The 22,996-nt window shown below is 36.2% G+C and overlaps 1 protein-coding gene across 3 annotated transcripts in view; it reads left to right on the top strand.

Annotated features, from left to right (window-relative positions):
• LOC136039305 (bridge-like lipid transfer protein family member 1) overlaps nucleotides 1-22,996 on the top strand; it is a 279,590-nt gene that overhangs the window by 51,599 nt on the left and 204,995 nt on the right. For all 3 annotated transcript variants that reach the window (XM_065722912.1, XM_065722913.1, XM_065722911.1), the window contains exons 13-17: nucleotides 7,588-7,809; nucleotides 12,630-12,872; nucleotides 14,588-14,928; nucleotides 16,565-16,738; nucleotides 21,170-21,327. In XM_065722912.1, coding sequence (XP_065578984.1) covers nucleotides 7,588-7,809; nucleotides 12,630-12,872; nucleotides 14,588-14,928; nucleotides 16,565-16,738; nucleotides 21,170-21,327 — 1,138 coding nt within the window. The remainder of the gene's footprint in view (nucleotides 1-7,587; nucleotides 7,810-12,629; nucleotides 12,873-14,587; nucleotides 14,929-16,564; nucleotides 16,739-21,169; nucleotides 21,328-22,996) is intronic.

The raw sequence follows: 22,996 nt of genomic DNA, 5'->3' as shown, positions 1-22,996 counted from the left end.
TACTTAATTCTTATTTTTTTCTTCATTTAATGCATGGCTAGTTTCAGATGAGCTATATGAGCTACTATTAACGGAGATTCTGATGTACATTCCTGATCTGTGATGGACCAGGGAAATGATTCTGTTTACAAATTTCAATTTAGTTATCTCTCTTGTTTGATTATTTCCGACTAGTAGGGTCATGTAAGCCAGGAGATTAGGATAAGATTTATATCAACAAAATGAAACGTACAACAACAAATATACATACAATATTAATAGTCAGCAGAAAAAATCAACATCTAATACCCCCCCCCCCCCCGCCCCTTTTGCAAAGCTCTATGGTTGGTAATGTAGAGAGAAAGACACGAAAACATAGCCAAAAAAAAAAACACAAAGTCAAAAACTCATTCGTGGCTGAAACGTAGTCTCGCGTTCTCTGAAAACGCAGCCAGTGCAAATTCCTTTGTCAAACCAACCCTAAATTCCAACTAAGACTAGAGATGTCATCCGTGCGTGGGTGTTAAAGAAATAGTAATAATAGAATAAAGATAAAACACCCAAAAAGAAAGTTGAATGAATTAGACAGAGATCAGAAACTGTTTTACAATCATTTTAAAGGTACCAAACGAATGACACCTTCTAGCCAACTCAGGTAAGGTATTCCAGGCACAATGACAAGCAGTCAGTGAGTTGAAATTGGATCTCATTGATGAACTGAATGGAACCATAATTACAAAGATGATATGCAGAAGGGTCAGAGATTAAAGAAGGTCTAATTTTAAGGGCCACTGCAAAATCACCGTGTAATTAAAAAAAAATAACAAAAAATGACAGACATGAAGTAATACAAAGTGCATGTAAATCAAGTCATGGCTTGTTAATAAAACTATTTGTATCAATGATAAGGCTCCTTGGTTTACCATATACCTTAGAGAGTTGTATTAGAAACAGAGAAAATGTTGACATCCATACAGTGGGGCAAAAAGTAACGGAAGATTGAATTAAACTGTAAAATAATTTTTTTAAAACTCACACAGGGAAAACATATTTAAGCTTTCTAAGAATTCCAAGACTCCTATATATCTTTATTTTAATTTGACTAATGTGATTCCCGAAGGAGAGATTTTCATCAAGCAAAATACCCAAGAACCGAACATAATGATCTTTAAGTCCACTAAGAACCCTTTGAAAGGCAAATTTCTAAAAGCTGGGGGCAAGCCTGAGAAATTTGAGAGAAAATCGGGAAGCTAGACTTGGCAACATTTCAGATATTTGAGATATCATATTTCTCAGATATAATGATCTCAATGATATAATGCGATCATTGGAATTACAAGAACATCAACAATATGTTTTGACTTTATAATATGAATCCTTTCTTAATCTTTGGTACTGTTTATGTTTGTTATTCATTGTCTATGTTTAGTGTTTTATCTTTAGTATTTATTGCCGTGATTTATAAAAGACTGGTCGTTCATATCAAGGTTCGAGTAACTCCTCATTGGACTGATGACGGATTTGCCTCGTTAGTTTTTTCCATCCTTATGGGTGCCGATATAATCTAGAACATGAATATGTAAGTGTGTTCACCTGAAGAAATCGTGGCAAATGTTTTTCATTTCTGTATTTACTGTTGATAATTTATAAAATTATTTACTTAAAAAAAGAAAGGGACGAAATTTCTAATGAGGACTGAGAAAAAGAAACTGATTCCGAAAGATTTGGTTTCTCGCCTAGGAATCTATCAACGAGAAAACAGCATAAAATTTCTTAGTAAAATCATCCAATTGGTACCCGAGCTGGTCCCCCTTTAGATGTAAACATGGGTAGCAGCTACCTAATTTCAAGACCCAAAGGTATCTTAAGCCTGGATAAAACGTAAAGAGCCGAAAAGAGCTAGTCGAAAAAAATCCTTTCTTAAGTTTAATTTTCCTACCTTCATAGTTTGCTTTAGGCAAACATTTTTTTTTACTACCCTTTTTCGTTTCCTTTAGGCAAAAAGGAGTCTTCCTCCATAAAATGTTTCTTCTATATAGAATGATTCTAAAATATGTCCTCCATCATGTGGTTATAAACCCACTTAAACCGCACTAAATTTTCTAGATCAGTTCTTCTTAATCTTCTTAAATCTTTTTAATAATCGTCTAGTTCAAGGTATCTATCTTGTAGGTCGTGGGTGGTGTGGTGTGTGAAGGCTATCTTTGCAGCTCAACGTGCAATATTAAAGTATGATTTATTAATTATTAAAAATCATATAAATTTTATCAATTTATATAAATATTTATATATATAAATAATTTATGTTAAAATAAATATTAATCAATATTTTGCACAATTCGCTAAGAAACTGTGTTCATAAGATATACTTTATATTCGACTGCATCCCAGGATAATTTTTTTTTCTCTAGGAAACTAGATCATGCCAAAAAGATAGAACATCAATACCAACATATTGAACACCCTGGTATAACGTAACATCATGTGTTTGAGGCTAATCAAATTGTTACCAAATACCAAAATATCAAGTTACATTTCTCACATATTCTTTCACGTAATTTCATTTGAAGTGTTACCTAATCAGCCCTGATATGCTCCCATCTATGCTTGTTGCAAAAACTAGTTCAAGTATCAGGATCGTTTTTATGGCACTTGGTATTAACCAAGTGACATATAGCAATCGCAAATTCTGTCGGTCTGTCGGTCCCGGTTTTGCTACTTTAGGCACTTCCAGGTAAGCTAGGACGATGAAATCCGGTCCCGTATCAGGGACCGGACCAGATTAAATTAGAAATAGTCGTTTTCCCGATTCGACCATCTGGGGGGAGGGAGTTGGGGGCCCGTTAATTCGACAACAATAGAAAAATTGAAGTACTTTAGCTTACGAACGGTTGATCAGATCTTAATGAAATTTGATGTTTTGAAGGATATCGTTTCTCAGAGCTGTTAATTTGAATCCCGACTGGATCTGGTGATATTGGAGGGGGGAGTTGGGAGGGGGAAACCTAAAATCTTGGAAAACACTTAGAGTGGAGGGATCGGGATGAAACTTGGTGGGAAAAATAAGCACAGGTCCTAGATACATAATTTACATAACCGGAACGGATCCGCTCTCTTTGGGGTAGTTGGGGGGGGATAATTCTGAAAAATAAAAAAATGAGGTATTTTTAACTTACGAACGGGTGATCGGATCTCAATGAAATTTGATATTTAGAAGGATATCGTGTCTCAGAGCTCTTATTTTAAATCTCGACCAGATCTGGTGCAGTTGGGGGGGGGGGGTTTGGAGGGGGAAACCTAAAACTTGGAAACACTTAGAGTGGAAGGATCGGGATGAAACTTGGTGGGAAAAATAAGCATAAGTCCTAGATACATGATTGACATAACCGGAACGGATCCGCTCTCTTTGGGGTAGTTGGGGGGGGGGGGTTAATTCTGAAAAATTAGAAAAAATGAAGTATTTTTTACTTACGAACGGGTGATCGGATCTCAATAAAATTTGATATTTAGAAGGATATCGTGTCTCAAAGCTCTAATAAGTCCCTAATAAGACCCTAATAAGACCGGATCTGGTGATATTGGGGGGACCTTGGGCTGAGGAACCTAAAATGATGGAAAACGCTTAGATTGGAGGGATTGGGATGAAACTTGGTGGGAAAAATAAGCAGAAGTCTTATATACGTGATTTACATAATTGAAACGGATCCGCTCTTTTTTTTTGGGGGGGGGGGGTTAATTCTGGAAAAATAGAAAAAATGACGTATTTTTAACTTACGAAGGAGTGATCGGATCTTCATGAAACTTCATATTTAGAAGGACCTCGTAACTCATATCTCTTATTTTAAATCTCAACCGGATCCAGTGTAATTGGGGAGGAGCAGTTGGGGGGGGGGGGGGGACCAGAAATCTTAGAAAATACTTAAAGCGGTGAGATCAGGATGAAACTGGATGGAAGAATAGAAACATGTCTATGATACATGACTGACATAATCGGACTGGATCTGCTCTTTTTGGGGTAGTTGGAGGGGGGGGGGGGTAATTGTGAAAAACTAAAAAAAAATCAGGTATTTTTAACTTACGAACGGGTGATCGGATCTCAATGAAATTTGATATTGAGAAGGATATCGTGTCTCAAAGCTCTTATTTTAAGTCCCGGCCGGATCTGGTGACATTGGGGGAAGTTTGGGGTGGGTGAACCTAAAATGATGGAAAACGCTTAGATTGGAGGAATCAGGATGAAACTTGGTGGGGAAAATAAGCAGAAGTCTTAGATACATGATTTACTTATTTGGAACGGATCCGCTCTATTGGGGGGGGGGGGAGTTAATTCTGAAAAATTCGAATTAACTTACGAAGGAGTGATCGGATCTTCATGAAACTGCATATTTAGAAGGACCTCGTAACTCATATCTCTTATTTTAAATCTCAACCGGATCCAGCGTAATTGGGGGGGGGCAGTTGGGGTGAACCGGAAATCTTAGAAAATACTTAAAACGGTGAGATCAGGATGAAACTGGATGGGAAGAATAAACACCTGTCTAAGATACGTGATTGACCTAACTGGACCGGTTCTGTTCTTTTTGGGGTAGTTTGGGGGGGGGGGGTTAATTCTGAAAAACTAAAAAAATGAGATATTTTTAACTTACGAACGGGTGATCGGATCTCAATGAAATTTGATATTTAGAAGGATATCGTGTCTCAGAGCTCTTATTTCAAATCCTGACTAGATCTGGTGACATTGGGGGGGGGGGTGGAAGGGGGAACCTAAAACTAGGAAAACACTTAGAGTGGAGAGATCGGGATGAAACTTGGTAGAAAAAGTAAGCACAAGTCCTAGATACATGATTGACATAACCGGTAGTTGGGGGGGGGGGTGTTAATTCTGAAAAATTAGAAAAAATGAGGTATTTTTAACTTAGGAACGGGTGATCGGATCTCAATGAAACTTGATATTTAGAAAGATATCGTGTCTCAGAGCTCTTATTTTAAATCCCGACCGGATCTGGTGACATTGGGGGGAGTTTGGAGGGGGAAACCTAAAACTTGGAAAACACTTAGAGTGGAGGGATCGGGATGAAACTTGGTGGGAAAAATAAACACAAGTCCTAGATACATGATTGACATAAACGGAACGGATCCGTTCTCTTTGGGGTAGTTGGGGGGGGGGTTAATTCTGAAAAATTAGAAAAAATGAGGTATTTTTAACTTACGAACGGGTGATCGGATCTCAATGAAATTTGATATTTAGAAGGATATCGTGTCTCAAAGGTCTTATTTTAAGTCCCGACCGGATCTGGTGACATTTGAGGGAGTTTGGGGTGGGGGAACCTAAAATGATGGAAAACACTTAGATTGGAGGGATCAGGATGAAACTTGGTGGGAAAAATAAACAGAAGTCTTAGATACGTGATTTACATAATTGGAACGGATCCGCTCTATTGGGGGGGGGGAGGAGGGTAGTTCTGAAAAATTAGAAAAAATGACTTATTTTAAACTTACGAAGGAGTGATCGGATCTTAATGAAATTTCATATTTAGAAGAACCTCGTAGCTCAGATCTCTTATTTTAAATCTCAACCGGATCCAGCGTAATTGGGGGAGGGGCGTTGGGGTGTACCGGAAATCTTTGAAAATACTTAAAGCGGTGAGATCAGGATTAAACTGGATGAGAAGAATAAAAACCTGTCTAATATACGTGACTGACAATACCGGACCGGATCTGCTCTCTTTGGTGGAGTTGGGGGGGGGGGGGGTAATTTTGAAAATTGAGGTATTTGTAACTTACGAAAGGGTGACCAGATCTTAATGAAATTTGATATTTAGAAGGATCTTGTGCTTTAAAGCTCTAATTTTAAATTCCGACCAGATCATGTGACATTGGGGAGATTGGAGGGGGGAACCGGAATTCTTTGAAAACGTGAAAATTGGGGTATTTTAATCTTACGAGTAGGTGATGTGATCTTAATGAAATTTTGTATTTAGAAAGAATTCATGTCTCAGAGCTCTTATTTCAAATCTCGACCAGATCTTTTGACATTGGGGGGAGTGGGAGGGGGAAATCTTGTAAAACACTTTGAGTGGAGGAATTTGGATGAAGCTTGGTGGAAAGAATAAGGAAATGTCCTTGATACGTGATTGACGGAACCGTACTGGATTCGCTCTCTTTGGGGGAGTTGGGGGAGGGGTTCAGTGATTTGGTGAGTTTGTTGCTTCTGGACGTGCTAGGACGATGAAAATTGGTTGGCGTGTCAGGGAGCTGCACAAATTGACTTGATAAAGTCGTTTTCACAGATTCGACCATATGGGGGGCTAAAGGGAGAGGAAAAATTAGAAAAAATTAGGTATTTATAACATACGAGTGGGTGATCGGATCTTAATGAATTTTGATATTTAGAAGGACATCGTGACTCAGAGCTCTTATTTTAAATCCTGACCGGCATTAAGCCTCTTATTTTCCTTTTAAATCAATCTATTGATTCATAGAATTTTGTTAGAGCTCATACCATATGATCTCTTGGCTCTTAGCTCTTCATGCCTCGTCACAAGTGCCATATGAGCTCTTAGCTCTTGTCTACATAAGAAACACAGACTAGATAAGAAAAGGTGACACCCCATAAAGGAAAGAGCTGCTTTGTTGTTTGAATTTGAAACATCGTCCGTTGAAAAAAGAAGATATTTTCTGATAATTATTTACATGTATGTTGAGCATGGAGAATATGCTGAAGAGCATATTAATACATGGTCAGTCAAATTGGCCTAAGAAATTAGTTAATGGAGATGGAACTTAATAGAAAAACTTTCTTAGTTGTATTAATTTTTATAGTTAACTTAAACTGCATTAATGCTAAGTATTTGAAATTATACGAATTGTATTTATTCATACATTAATTCAAACTGCATTGATTTTTTGGCTTGCATTAATTTATATCTTTGAAGAATTATATCAAATATTAATATCATCATTATCAATATTAATATCAAAGCTAAAAGTCAATGAAGCGCTCTGAAAACAAAATTAAACAACAAAAGTCAAAATCGTGGCTTTATTAATTTCGCCTGTGAAAAGCTTATTATTATTATTATTTATTTAAGAATTAACGACCCTTCTTGACCACTATGGTCCCTGCGTCGGCCCTGCAGTGCATTTCTGCAGCATGATTCAATCTCTGGTTCCCGTATTACCAAGCTAAGGTCAAATCCACTGCGCCACCACAGGACCCTGTAAAAAGCTTAATTATTATGTGTATTAGATTCAAAATTTATTTAAGAGCTATTTCATTTGAATATCAGGTGGATTGTTTTCAAGCGGAACAATAATGATCATCTCCAACATCGCTGTAGTCACCATTTTGTAACTTATTATTCACCTTAATGTAATGGTCCCAATTCCTGATGCCCCTATTTAAATCTTTCGAATTTTGAAGCTTTATGAAATTAATACTTTTAATATGAGAATTAATACTTCTAATATGACTATTTCTATATTTACCGTGGAAAAATTAAGTATGTCTGTTGAGAATATCAAAAGTAGATTATATCAAATTGGTTGAGAATTCACAAACGCCTAAGAATACCTCAACATAAAGAAATAAAGTAATTTTTTGCCCAGGTTCTACTGTCACCTATCCTCATGTCATGCTCTGACCCAATTGATCGGTTAGCAGCAGATGCTCATTTGAAAGATGGGTTTGTCATTGTCGATGGCTTCCAGTTTAGAGGACATGCCTTATTTAGCGACGAAGGGCGCCGTATCGACGAAGAAACAATTGAGTATGGCTGGCTCATGGATTTTCACGTATCATCTATATTGGCTAAGCTGACACTATCACAGGTTCTCTCTTTTAGTTTATATTTTATTTCTTATATTCACTGGTTTGTGTTAAGTTTAGATGCGTAGGTAAAATTCTTTATCAGCCTGCTAAAACATTTGCTTAGCCTTGGAAAACATTACTGTTCACCTGTTTTTCAAAGTAAGTAAAGATCGCCGTTTGTAAGTGTTTAGGGCCTTTGTGACAGTTAGGTTATCTCGACATGCGTTCTTTACAGTATGCATGTTGCTAGAACTTATATTCAGCATCTGATAGCATAGATGATGATTCTTCGTATGAATCATGAAGAGTCATCATAGAAGATGATTCTTCGTTTACTCAGCATATGGTCAAAATGGTTCTTTGTTTTTTCTGGGGTTTAACTCTGAAGTTCAAAACCTCTAATGATTTGTGACTCGATGTACACGAAACCTATGAAATTTATAGATTTACTTCAGAACCTTGGTAGAAATTGAATATAAGCTTCTTTAAGCATATATAAGCTTCTTATATTAAGCTCCATTAGTTCCTATGAATATAAGTAACCTACGAACGTGAGAACAGCAGGGGCGTAAATTGCTAAAGACCTAGTAAACAGACTAAAAAGTTAATCAAAAGTGTTTGGAGGGGGGCCGAAATCGGTTTCTCTCCTATCGATGCCGCTGATCCTTCTTGGTCTTCCATCATGTATCACAGGGAATTTGAGACCACTTAAATCGATGTTTTGAAACAAATTTGAAGATTTCGTGACTTCTAAATTTTCAGCTAACAACGCTATGTGTTATGAAATCCATCAGCTAAAGACGACATTTTAGTCAGAGCTAAGGAATCCATAGCGTCGATTCAAAAAACTTTTTTAACTCATTCAAAAGTTTTTCCACATTGAAAGACTTAGGTGGTATTTAAATACTCAAGGTATTTTAAAATAAACATGATATTTTAAAAATATTCAAATAGATTTTAAGTACCCTAAAAAGTACTAAGATAAATACTATAACTGAAAGCTATGATAAGATAAGATTCAGTCATCACGAAACATATACAATATTACATTTTATTATTCCCCCAAAGGCTCTTTGGCCTGTAAAGAAGGGAGAAAGTAACGAGTAACTTACTCAGAAAAAAAAGAAAACCAAAAAAGATTAAATAGTCACTCACAGAGAGAAGAGCAAAAAGGAGAAGAAAAGATAATATAAATAAAATAAGAACTATAGAAAACAAAACTAAATAGACTAATAGATTGAATAGACTAAATTAATTAAGTAGATCAGTAGATAAAATAGACTCCAATGAAATAATAATCTATCTATATATATAAAAATAAGTTGTTTGTTTGTGTGTCTGTCTGTCTGTCTGCATATGACGTCTGAATTATTTCATCATATACCATTTCAAAAACGAATGTATTCAAGCCGAAGGAGCTGAGTTGGTAAAGCGTTATGTTCCAGGTTCTAGGTCCGAGAGATTCCAGGTTCGAACCTTGGCTTTAGCATCACAGGGAATAAAAAAAACTAAAAAGAAAATACTAAAAAAAACTAAAAAAGCTAAAAAACTAAAAAAAACTAAAAAAGGTAAAGAACTAAGAACTAAAAAAGAAAAAACTAAAAAAAACTAAAAATAAAAAAAACTAAAAACTAATAAAAAAACTAAAAAAACTAAAAACTGAAAAAGAAAAAAAACTAAAAAAAGGAAAAAAACTGAAAAAGAAAGGAGAAAAAGAAAACTAAAAAAAAACTAAAAATAAAAAAAACTAAAAAAGGTAAATGTATTCAAGCCGAAGTAGCTGAGTTGGTAAAGCGTTATGTTCCAGGTTCTAGCTCCGAGAGGTTCCAGGTTCGAACCTTGGCTTTAGCATTAATACAAAAGAAGAAAAAAAACTAAAAAAGTTAAAAACTACAAAAAAAACTAAAAAAGTTAAAAAACTAAAAAAAACTAAAAAAAGGTAAAAAACTAAAAAAGAAAAAAACTAAAAAAACCAAAAAAAGGCAAAAACTACAAAAAAAACTAATAAAAAACCAAAAAAACTAAAAACTGAAAAAGAAAAAAACTAAAAAAATGAAAAAAAACTGAAAAATAAAGGAGAAAAAGAAAACCCTAGTTTCTCACACATGGAAATGAATAAAAATTTCGATCAGTCCTTGCGGTAATCTGTAGGGAAATAAACATTTACAATAACATACTCTTCTACACGGACAGCAAGAAAAAAGTCATATGGATAAAAAATACACGACCGGCACGAAGTCCTAACAAACCCCGCAATACCATCCGAGGGGTGGCCACTGGAAGCGGATCATTTAGCGGGCACCGACTAGCTTGCAAAATTATTGTCAATTTTCAGAAGGCCTAAACTATGACTCGCCAAAAAATGTTCTTACAAGCAGAGTAACTAACAGTTTGAAAGCAAACCACAGGAAACCACAGTTTTTATCACAGGAGGTTTGACTGAAAGTTCACCATTAATATTCCACGAAAATACAGTTTGCGCAGTAGTAGACAGATCCATATCATACCTTGGGCTTTGCTAGTTGACTGCTGTGATTGGGACACTTTACACTGTATATGGCCGGCAACTTTACATTCTAGACGGAACATTTTTTCGAACACGGAGAGGCACTGTTAAAGGTGTGATCACATGATCCACAGCGAGAGCAGAGGGCCTGATTGGAGCACTGAGAGTTCATTAACTTTCGAGACTAAAGTAGCCGAGACTACCTCCCCGATTGTTGGGGTTTCAGAAGGTGAGAAGATCACAAAAGTGGGAATAGGCAGATTATCATATATATATATATATATATATATATATATATATATATATATATATATATATATATATATGTATATATATATATATATATATATATATATATATATATATATATATATATATATATATATACTAGCTGTTGGGGTGGCGCTTCGCGCCACCCCAACACCTTGTTGGTGGGGCGCTTCGCGCCCCCCCAAGCCCCCCCGCGCGCGTAAGTTGTTACGCGCCATATTAGTTACGCGCCATTGTAGTTGTGTCCCTGTGTCCCACCTGTGAATATAGATAGATTTATATATGTGTTTCAAACTACGTAAAAATTGCGAATATACAACATTCTTGGCTTTCCCACTACTGGGAGCTTTCCGTTTCCAATTGCCAGCAATTGATCTGAAAATGTTTGACCAGAGTCATCGTTTTGCAATCGGACACGCATATTTGTAGTTGATTTTAATATTTTTACGTGTGCCCATAAATTAGAATTTTTCAGGCAAGCATTCATTTCGTCTGCAGGAGTTGATCTAGGTATTATAGGTAATGTTTGCCTGAAATCTCCCGCAAGCAATATTAATGTGCTGCCAAAGGGTTTCGACTTCCCTCTCAAATCTTTCAACTATTGATCCAGAGCCTCGAGCGATTTTTTGTGTGCCATTGTGCACTCATCCCAAATAATAAGTTTGCATTGCTGCAATACTTTACCCATCCCTGATGATTTGGAAATATTGCACGTGGGAGTTTCTGTGGAATGCAAATTCAGAGCGGAATGAGCAGTTCTTCCACCAGGCAGCAATGTTGCGGCTATTCCGGACGACGCAATTGCCAACGCTATATCATTTTTTGATCGAATTGATGCCTGAATCAGTTTTATCACAAACGTTTTACCAGTACCTCCTGGCGCATCCAAAAAGAAAATTTCTCCAACGTTGTTATCGACACAATGCATTATCGTATCATAAATGTCTTTTTGTTCCGACGTTAACTTGGAAATGTTATTTTGTACATACGACAATAGATCACTCGTACTGTAACTTTGTTCACGATCCAATTCTACACATGTCGAAACAGCAGCGATACGGTTAGGTGAAGGTATTCCCAAATCCTGAAGCTGCAGATAATCTGCAACCACAGCGAAGGTAATGTGCGTTCCTACCATCTCCATTGAATAATTTTTGTACACATGTGTAGCGCATTTCTTTTAAGCTCCTCCTTCGCGTTTGTGCAATGACGAGTTTTTAGTGATGGGTGGTGATGTATGCGGAGAAAGTGTAGGAGACCTTTTTTTTCGGAATTTTATATGCGTGACTCAATTAGCAAACTGACAGACAAACTTTAATGAAAAAAAAAATAATAAAATGACAAAGAATTATTGTGCGAACAGTTTCCAGCTACCATTATGCACTAATCACAACAGCAAAATTCATATAACTTACTTTGGAAACGTTCCATTTTGTGAATGGCGCTAACCACCGTCCGCTTATGACGCTGTGATTTGCCCCATTTCTGAAATAAACGTACATGACTCTATATACCTTGGCTTTGATCTGCCACTGAGAGAACGAAATACGGCGTACTTTTAATAATGGCAGAATTGGTTCGGAAAATTCACTTTAATCTGCATGTTATCTACACCAAAACCTTGTGGTCGAACTATGAGCGTGTTCTTAGTATCTATTTTTATTTTCCTTATTCGCAAAGTATTCGTTTTACGTAAATGTTATATAGATTATTCCTATATGTTATTTTTTTATTTTGGGACTAAAGTGGGTCAGTTGAAATTAGTAGATGGGTTGCAAGGGTGACCCACATGTATTATGTTGCCGACCCCTGGTTTAATACCGTGATTCCTGGTTTCAGGCACATTACGCATGATCAGCATGCCACTACTGATACTTGTATCATGAGTGATACATTTGTTACATTTGATGTTTTAGCTTCGATTTAAGCAACCAACAGGTGACATTCGTGGATAACCAACTAAAAGCATCAGTTTCAGCTTCATGATTTGCACCGAATTTGTTTTTCGATCCCTCTTGCTAGGCGTTTCGTCTCCCTGATAATCAGAGTGAGCTTTTATTTTAGGTTCTCCATCTTGGTGACTGCGTCCAATCAATGCTACATATGCTTATCGATGAAGAGAACAACGTGGTAACTCCCAACACTTTAAATTTGTGTCATCATGGTCATAATAATGCTGCTTGTCAGTCGGCCGTCAATGGAGCTGTTTGTCCATCAGTCAGTCAATTGCGTTATGTCGTGGCTAAATTTTCACTCGATTTTACTGAAATATATTTGGTTGAATTTGGAACGGCAATCAAGTTTGAGGTAATCTATGTTTTTTCTTTGAGATTTTAAACTGTATGACTTGTGACTGATCAAGCTGTGGTGATTTGGTAGCTTTTTGTGATTTGTTAGTTATCACTTGCAAGGTTTCTGAAGCACGCAAAAATGAATAATTTTACCAAAACTCCTGCGGAAATCTTTTATTTTCGTCGTATTTAGCTCCTAAAGATAAGTCAGACTTCTACAAACAAATGTGACGAAGGTACCCGAGAATAGCTGACTATGTTTCATCCAGCAGGGACTTGTCACCTTCGGCAACTGATCACCAGGAACCGGGGAGGAGTCCTGGCCAAGCTGCTTACTTTTTGCGATTTTTCCAAAATTTTAATGTTTCCGTCCTGAGCATGGTATCTTAGGAAAATTATATATATATTGAATATTATTCTCAAATTCTTTTTCTGAGCAAATATATTACGATTATTTTATTCTTTGTCTTTCTCAAACCTTGGGTTTTTCGTAAGTGAGTCTTGCAACACTGATAAACTCTCGCTTGCAGCCCTGATCCTGATGAATAATTTCATTTTATTCTTTGAGTATCCTAAGGACCTAAAGATCCTAAGCAATATTACTAGAATGTCCTTGAAAACCTCGGTTTTCATTGAAAAATGTAAAACTTTATAAAATAGCAGATATACGTTATACAGTAATACGTAGTAGACGGGGGACCGGAGAAATCTATTGAATAGTTCATCATGCTGCAATACTATCAATTACATCTAGTGCTGTCAATTAACGAAAACTTAGGAAGGGAGAAAAATCCATTTTTCAATATCTAGTGGGGGAGGGGGGAAGCTGTTGTTTCGGTTGTCCCATTAAAAAACAAAATAATACGTTAATCAAAGAAAATATTTCAAAAAAGATTTTTTCTAAACTTGGAAGGTGACACAGCCTCCCCCTACTTTCCCAAAATCAATGTCACTGATTGCATTGGTGAATTCTAAAATCCAACAGCTAAGAATATTCCATTTGAAATTGAAAATAAAGAACAAAGAACTGAATATAGACATAGAAATATGTCTGTATTTTTAAGTATGAAAAATATAGTAAAAGAATTCAAATTTCTTTTCTAATTCTCCTCTAGTACTAAGAATGCTCTTTAATAATTATAGTACTGTTAAGATAATTTGCACTCTATAACTATTAATGCCAACGTGGATCTGAAAATTTAGTAACAAAGCATTGCAATTGCAATACCAGCACTAAAATTAAATAGTGGCATACCAAAAGCTCCCTTGGGAATTTTCGGAGGGAATACATAATTGCTCATCCTTGTAGTATCTGGATCTTGGGAGCTTTATAAATAGGTTTTAAGTGATTCTAAATGAATTGGCTATATCAGAATATCAACTTGATAGTATTTTGGCCCTCCTCAGACCAAAAGCGTCATGCGCCTCAGAGTTGCAGAAAATGCAATTTTTTATTTGCGCAGCACTTCTTTCTACTGAAAAAGATACTAAAATCATCAAAATCATAAACTTAAGGGACTGTAGCTATCAAAAACAGCCTGACGTTAGTTATCCTTGCTTGTCCTGCTTTTTGCTGGGTTGCTGGTTGTAGGTAATCCAGGTGCATCCATTATGTTTCAAGGTCCCTCCTTTGATTTCATTTTGTCTTTTAAAGCTGGGGACTGGTAGTCATGTCTGAGGATTTTGGCATGACGGAACATACTATTCATTGTAAGATTCTTTATTTTATAGCTTGATCCAGTCACTGCAAACTACTGCAACCTTCATAGTAGTAATAGCCAAGGAGGTGCAACTTCAATAATGCAGAAGATCAAAATTAGACAGTATTTAGCCAGTAATATCCAACAGAGTGGAGACCGCATCAGTAATAGAAGTAACAGCACCGCAGATTCAGGACGAAGTAGGACTTCAGAGTGGACAAACCGAATCCGAATTGGCTCAGAAACTGGTTCTAAGATTGATGGGGATGCAGCTTGGCTTGAAATTGGATTGGTGGATTTAGGGCCAATCAATTGTGACTTCGCCATGTCGTTAGCAACGAAAGGGATGCCTGTTGATGGCTTACAACGAGCGTGAGTTTAATCTTTTCTTTTTGAATATCACTACTAATAAAAAATTAAACTAAAAGACTTGGCCAAGGAGACTAGGGAAAGGGGGCCAAAAAATTCAGGGCCGTAGTCCCCCCTTTTTTTGAGAACAAGTCAGTATTTTTTTTTAGCTTGACAGATTCACGGGCTAAAATTCTCCAAGATCTTTTCTCTTGTTCTTGATAATCAAAAGAATGGAAGTAACGTCTACTTCCGGGGGAAAATTTTCGCAAAGGGGGAATTGCACCGTGACCTAAAAACGATCCAGAAATAAAATAAAATAAAATTTTTTTTTTAATGAAAGTATGCTACGAAGTATTTTTCAGGCAGACTCACCCACAAGAAATTTTCTAGGGGGAATTCGCTGCAAGGGGAAGTTGTTTTTTTTTGGGGGGGGGGGGAGGATTTTACAGGGAGGAAAAAACTAAAATCCCAACCTGACTACACAAAACTAAAACGCAACCTGCCCAAGATTGATGCTTGCCTATCTGAATCCGCCCCAGGGTTAGAATAAATTTCATAATTTTTACTCGTAGTAAACAATTATTCCTTTGCACATAGTAAATTAAATTTTGCTATTAGTAAAAAAAAATTATTTTAATAAGCGCTGTAATATTGGGCGTATCAGGAAAAGGAAGTAAACAACCCGTTCTTTTCTGCTTTTACGCTCTATTTTATGCATTCATTGTTGATTATTAAGCTGAATCTTATTTTATTCTCTTCTGTCTTGCCTGGGGCAAGATACTTCTCTCTGTATTCCTCCCTCTGCCTTGGTACGGCATCCTAAAATCGAGAAAATACTGAAAAACAAATAAACGCTTAGCTATTCGTTATTATTTGTTCCTTTGCGAAAAACTGCGTATCAATCTCCCTTCTGAACTAAACACTCAAATAAAAAATTCTTGTTTCGCTATACGTGCTTTTGGAATTAATGTTTTGGAAGAGTGTTTGGGAGTGAATGCTTTGGGAATGAGTGGATGGCTGAGAGGAATGCATGTGCTATTAAATAGTCAGAGTAGTCAAAATAGAAATTTCAGAACAGCATCTAGTTTAACTGGAACCCAGTCCCCCCCTTAACTCTGTCACTATTTAATCCTAGGATGTATGCAAAAGTTTGCTGATTCTATTTTTTTCGTCTCCTTCAGACTGTCCCCTCCAGACCCGGGTTTGTCCCCCCAGACCTTGTTTTGCCCCCCCCCCAGCTGAAGTTTATTTTCTGCAAAAAATCTTGTCAAATCTAATGGAATCCTGAATAATTCAAGTATCCAGAGAAACTGGTCAGTTTTCTATAGTATATCTTCGCCTTCATGGTATATATGACTCACTGTCATTTTCACTGTCATTCATTTGATTTGGAAAAATTGGCTCCAACTTTGCCCAAAACACAGGTTTTTTTGTTTTTTTTTTTACAAAATTATACCACCCTTCTAAACCAAGCACCATAATGTCAAAATACTTTAAATTCTTCCTTAGTTCTTTACAACTCCCCGTTGTGCTTTGAGGCAAACTTCGTTCAACTTCTATTTTTTCAACTATAAATTTGTTTAAATTCTATTCATTTTCTTTTACGTAATCTAGGGCTAATTAATCAATTTGAATTATAATTACTCTTCGATTTCAGGTTTTTGAAACTACATGACACAAAAACACAAAGACTGTGGTTTCTATGGTCAACGGATGAGGTTCTAAATACGTCGGCAACTGGTCCTCTCGTTAGGCGATGTGGTTGTAATGATGGCTGTGCCTTTTTTGGCTGTAGACGGTCTCAGGGCTCTGTGAACAGTCAGCCACCAAGGTGAGTTCAATATACTGCTATACAAAACTGGAAGTTGGTAAGAAAATAAAGACCTGAGGAAATTCATTGATACCCTGTTCAGTCTCAATCGTAGCTCAAATTTTCTTTTACCATTAACGTTGCTAGGAAGCTTCCTCTCCCCCCTCTAAATATGAAAAATTGTGTTCTAACGAGGAAATGGTTATAACGAGGAGATGGCGTCATTGCAGTAGCATCATATATCTTTTTTGCTCTTTAAATCTATATGAATTTGACGTCATTCACATGAACATTTTTTTATGGTCTTTTAAATTGACAGCTCACTTATAATGCATATGACATTATAAGGTGAGTTAAACCCCTCCCCGAAGTTTAATCTTAGCTATGCTATCAGTTATTACTTTTTGTTGTAATAGAGACTCGATTGATTAAAGAAGAGCGGGGTCTGCTAAAAATTAAAGTTTAAATTAAAGATCAGAGCTAATACTACACTTTGCTGAGAACAATCTTTATTCCGAGCATGTAATGAGACAGTAAAAAAAAAACAATCAAAAATTTACTTGATATTTTGATCACATGTATAGTGATTGTTATGAGCAGAAAATACTCAATAATAAGTATTTCTGCTTATATATAACACTAATAATAGGAGAATAAGTATTTCTGCTAATGACCATCTCTGCACACGTGATCGAAATATCGAGTATATTTTTTAATTGTTTTATAAGTGTATAATAAAAGGAGTTATCCCTATTCGAACTGCTATCTGTAGTCAAGGACCATATATATCAAGGACCATTATAGTCAAGGACCAGAGGAAGAAACGAGAAGTGAAACCCTGCAAGCTGATCACTCTTCTGATCGAGCTGCTCGATCAGATCTGATCCGATCATGATCTGATCTTCTGATATGCTCGTTTTTTGATGGGTCGATAGATAAATGTATTGAAATATGGATAGATCGACTAATTGTTTTTTCATACAAGTTTTTTTCGGTTATTGTAATTTTTTTAATTTTCACAGCAAGTTAGATTTCGCCCTTATATTGGATTGGATTCATAATTGTCTGATAAGCCTGGGCGCCATTGTCAATGTAGCTGTCTTACAATATGCAGTTTTTTCCTTTTTTTTTCTTTTTGACTACGTTTGATAGCCTAATGAATACAGATTTTTTGACAAAACATGGAATGAAGTAGGAATAAATAATAATAGGAAATAAATAATAAATAATAGGAAATAAGAATAAAAAGCAGTAATAATAGTACGAAGGAAGTAAGAATAAACATGGAATATAGTAGGAGAATAAAAGGAATTCTTTTATTCTTACTTTATCTCTTTCGTTCCTCTTTGTTTGCCTCTCAAAGTTTTTTCCTTGATTTTTGCTGACACCCTTTCCTGTGTCTTTTCCACAAGGTCGTATTAAGAATAGCCAGTAATGTCTAACAGAGTGGAGACAGAATCAGATGTAGAAGTAACAGCACCATGAATTCAGGAAAAAGTAGAACTTCAGAGTCGACAAACCAAATACGAATCGGCTCAGAAACTGGCTCTATGTTTGATTCTTAGAGATATACTTATTCGTAGAACTATTCTTGAAAACATTTTTTCTTTCCTCTAACCTTGAATAGTATTGTGATTTTCTTCTTTTTCCGTTGTGTTGACCAAGTTTTCACTCTTAGTTAATAATTGAGAAGTCCCTTCGTTGTCAAACACCTTTGGTCCTCAGTTTTATCGATTATGAGCAAGCTTTCGATTCCGTTGATAGAAGAGCGTTAGCAGAGGTCTTATCCTTGTATGGTATACAAGGTCATGAAACGTAAATGTGCTGGATTGGGAGGATCTAGGTGGATCCTTGAAAAGAACCTTTTTGACTCTAACTTATTCCGTAAAGTCTCATTCCCCTTGGATGGTATACCAGAAAAAAAAGAACACATTAAAGTGATTTGTGCTATGTACGAGGATAATACTGCTGCGGTTGAGGTAGGAAATGAGGTTAGCAACTGGTTTTGTATTAAATCAGGAGTTAAGCAGGGTTCTGTTCTACCCTCCTTTATATGGATCATTTTTATGGACTTCGTCTTAAGGAGCACAGGAATAGCAATTGGAGACCATGGAATCAAATGGGGAGGAAAACGCTCCTGGACTTAGATTATGCTGATGATTTAAGCATATTAGATGAAAGTATGAGCAAAATGAATGAATTTTTCGAGGTTTTGTGAGTTCAGGGTGCTAGAACAGGCTTGAAAATAAATGTGAAGATGACTAAGTCACTAAGGCTAGGAATAAGTGAAGATGAAAAGGTGACGTTGGGTAACGAAAAGATTGATCAGGTTGGCAGCTTCACTTACCTTGGTAGTATTATTAGTAAAGATGGTGGGAGCAGTGAAGATGTTAAAAGTAGAATAGCTAAGGCTCAGGGTGTTTTTTCACAGTTAGAATAAGTTTGGAAGAATAGAAAGATAAGTCTGTAAACCAAGATTAGAATATTGGAAGCTACAGTGATGACAGTGGTCAAATATGGCTCTGAAGCATGGGCGCTCCGAAAAGTAGATGAAAATTTACTAGATTTTTTCCAGAGAAATTGCCTACGGATTGTTCTGGGTACCCGGCTGACTGACCGTATTTCAAACAGTAGGTTTTACGAAAATGTGGTGCAATCTCGCTTTCTAGGGCTATAATGAAAGAAAGGTTGAGATGGCTAGGCCACGTTTTGCGGATGAAGGATGACAGATTGCCGAAGATTGTCCTTTTTGGCCAACCGTCTGGGGCTACACGGAAAGCAGGTCGTCCTTGTCTGTGTTGGGAGGATGTCATAAATAAAGATTTGAAGGAAATGGGAACTTCCTGGGAGGGTGTAAAGAGGGAGGCCTTGAATAGATTAGGTCGGAGGAGAAGCGTGCGTAGCTGTGTTGGCCTCAGGTGGCTGGATGCTGCAGTGAGTTATTGTAGTAGTAGTAGTAGCAGTAGTAGTAAGTCTCAATGCACATTCTAAAAATAAATACTAAACACACTAATCAGCATTTATTTTTCATCTATCATGATTGACATTAGATATCAGATATGATATCAGATTGACTAGAGTCAATCTGTTGGAGGTTGTACCATGGTCATCAAGCTGGGCTGAGCAAATATATTTGAAAATTAGCAAATATATTTGGTCTTAGGCAGGTTGAACCAAGAATTTAGAATTGAAACATAAGACCAATAATTTCGCCTAGAATCAGAGGCAAACAAGCATCTAAAGTCAAAATATGGGCCGTTCTACAATGAGTGTTTACACATTACACACCAATAATGGTTCTGAGCACTGACCCTGTATTTTTAAATGCTCTTACCTATTAGATTTCTGTTTAATGTGCATTTGACAGGCCCTTGTTACAGTTCTATTTTTTGTTAGTTTTGCGTTTGGGGAGCGGGGTTAATTTCGAACCTGTCTGTCTGTCATGTTTTACTTCATTTCCCGTATAGTTTTGGTGCTGAACCTAAACAGAATTAGCGTTTTGTGGTTGAGTACTTGCGACTTCGTAGTCGTAAATATAGTTTTTACTGTGCAGAGTTCTTTATTTGGATGCAATATGCAAGGAGTATGGTTCTAGATTGATTAGTATGAGGCGTTCTTAGGGTCGGTGTTGCCAGGAAAAAAAATTAATTAAACATTTAAAACATTAAATATAAGCGAAAAAGCCGAATTAAAAGTGAAAAATTGGATCAGAATGGGCAATTTCGCAGCCGCCACACAAGCCATAGCACCCGGGGTAGTTGCCAAGGTCCCTCCCCCCTAGGGACGGGTCCTAGATTGGATAGTGCATAATTGGAACAGTTCTAAAAATAATAAACACAAAGTAGGTCAGTGTAGCTATACAGCACAGTCCATAAATTGGCGCAACAATCAAATTCGGTGGCATTCTCTGGTTATCATATATTAGGTGTCCCTCGAGGTTATTGAAATTATTGTCGAAAGAAACTTTTGAAAAACTGATTTTCCAGAAAAATTCTAATTTTACACATAAAATCTGAATTCTGCTAGAACTCATCACGCACTTATAGAGTGATTCTGGAAAACGTCAAGTTACCAAATAATTTTCTAAACTATTTTTCAAAGTGAATCTTAAGTAAATTTTAAATGTAGTGTATAAAATCGAGTTATTCTTTTGAAATCGATGATAAAGGTTATATCAAGGCTGTGTATTATTTTACCTGGTAAAAAGATGTTTATAAATTAATATAATTTTAGCTATTTTTCTATTTTTTCAATTTTTTTTATTTATGGTTTAAATAAGCTTTCTTTTGCTTATTACTGTGTAGAATTCCTTAAGTCAATTGTCAACATTCTCATATTCTACCCCTTGTTATTTTTTCACATATTCTCCTTATCTGAGAATCAAACAATCCTGTTTTTTTTAATGATTATTAATTGTAAATAATCTTTAATACTTTATTTTTATTATTTCAGTGACAGAGTAATTGAAGAATATTTCAGCGGGGAAAGTCTTATAAATAGAGGAAAGTCGTTAATAAGCAGTGGATTGGAATCAATGGCAGCTTTGAACAGACTCTCTTCATCAACCCTTATAGAGGGCTCTCATGATGATTCCAAAGAAGAGGACGGAGGTTAGTCCTTGTTAGAGTAATTGATGTCTGTCGTGGGACATGGCCCAAAGCTGGTACATTTGTTTGTCGAATCAAACCAAATGATTTAAGGGCACTAAACACATATAGTTAAAACTGTGAATATAAAATAGTTTTTGGTTATCAGAAATGTGCAACTACTGTGGCATAGGTTTCTTCTAACCGAGGTTATAACAAGGAAATGGCGTCATTGCAATACTATCATGTATCTTTTCTGCTCTTTAAATCTATATGAATGTGACGTCATTCACATGAAGTTTTTTTTTCAAAATTAAAGTATAGTCTGCCGAAGGGTACACGTCATGCCCTTAACCAACCAAAATATTGCCTTGCCCCACCGGTGGGGCCTCTGCCCCACGTTGGGAATCACGGCCTTAAAGGGTCTAAGAAGGTGGCAGCCCCACTGTCGTTCCTCCAATGGTAATTTTTGTTCCTTTTAAGTTGGACTTGATTATTTATTTTTATTTCTGTTCATTTTAAGTTTCATCTATTCGCTCATAGTAAGATTGACAGATATAGATACAGGTATTTGTTGCAACAAAAGCTGTTTTGGGCCATGGCAAAAAATAAAAAGTGACACAAAATTATAGCACATTATAATAACTTATAGCAAACATGGTATAATAACAATGATAAAACGCACCAATTGTAAAAAAAACATTATAAAGCACATAATATCGTAAAAGTAACTCACATAATTGCATAAAATGTCGCACACACGATAGATAGATATTATAGGTTTTAAACCAACATGGGAAATGCCTACAAAAAGGGGAAATAAAGTAGTTCAAGCACAGCCACCCCCCACGAAAATCTCTCTCTATGGTTCATTCACAATTTAATCTCTTTTGCAATCTCTTTGAAATCTTTAAGTTCTGTTCGTTGTCTTTTTGTAGGTCTTTAGTCGCTCTTTGCTGTTGATTTGATTTTTGATTTTTTGAATCAGTTTCTGTAAGAAGTATGCCCAATATGTATCCTCCTTCTCTACTCCAACCTACTAGAATTATGATATATGGAAGGGTCTCTGTTCATTGTGGTTTTATAGCAGATATTTCCATGATACTTAAATAATTTGCAGTGTGTTTGTGTAAAACATTTAAAATCAAAGTTTTTATAACTGAAAAGCGTGAAATTTTCCTCGAAGAAAATTTACACTGTTGTGTATTTAATATTTTTTATAATATACTAGCTGTTGGGGTGGCGCGAAGCGCCACCCCAACACCTAGTTGGTGGGGGCGCTTCGCGCCCCCCAAGCCCCTCGCGCGCGTAAGTCGTTACGAGCCATATTAGTTACGCGCCATTGTAGTTGTGTCCCTGTGTCCCACCTGTGAATATAGATAGATATATATATGTTTTTAACTATGTAAAACTTGCGAATATACAATATTCTTCGCTGTCCCATTGTCTGTGCATATGAATATATTGGTTTACCGACTCTTGAACATACAACATATAATTGTCCATAGGAAAAACAATCCGTATTCAGATCTATACCTCATGATTCTAATGATTGCCCTTGAGCTTTGTTGATGGTGATTGCTAATCGAACATTCCCTGTGTCCCCTTCGTCATTTATAATCCATTACAATCCATTTATAATCATTTATAATTTTTTTCCATGGGAAAAACAAACTCTTGAACATGCAACATA

This window comes from Artemia franciscana, chromosome 19 (assembly GCF_032884065.1).
Source record: "Artemia franciscana chromosome 19, ASM3288406v1, whole genome shotgun sequence".
In the NCBI taxonomy this organism is placed as follows: Eukaryota; Metazoa; Arthropoda; class Branchiopoda; order Anostraca; family Artemiidae; genus Artemia; species Artemia franciscana.
This window is presented reverse-complemented; position numbering and strand designations above follow the sequence as displayed.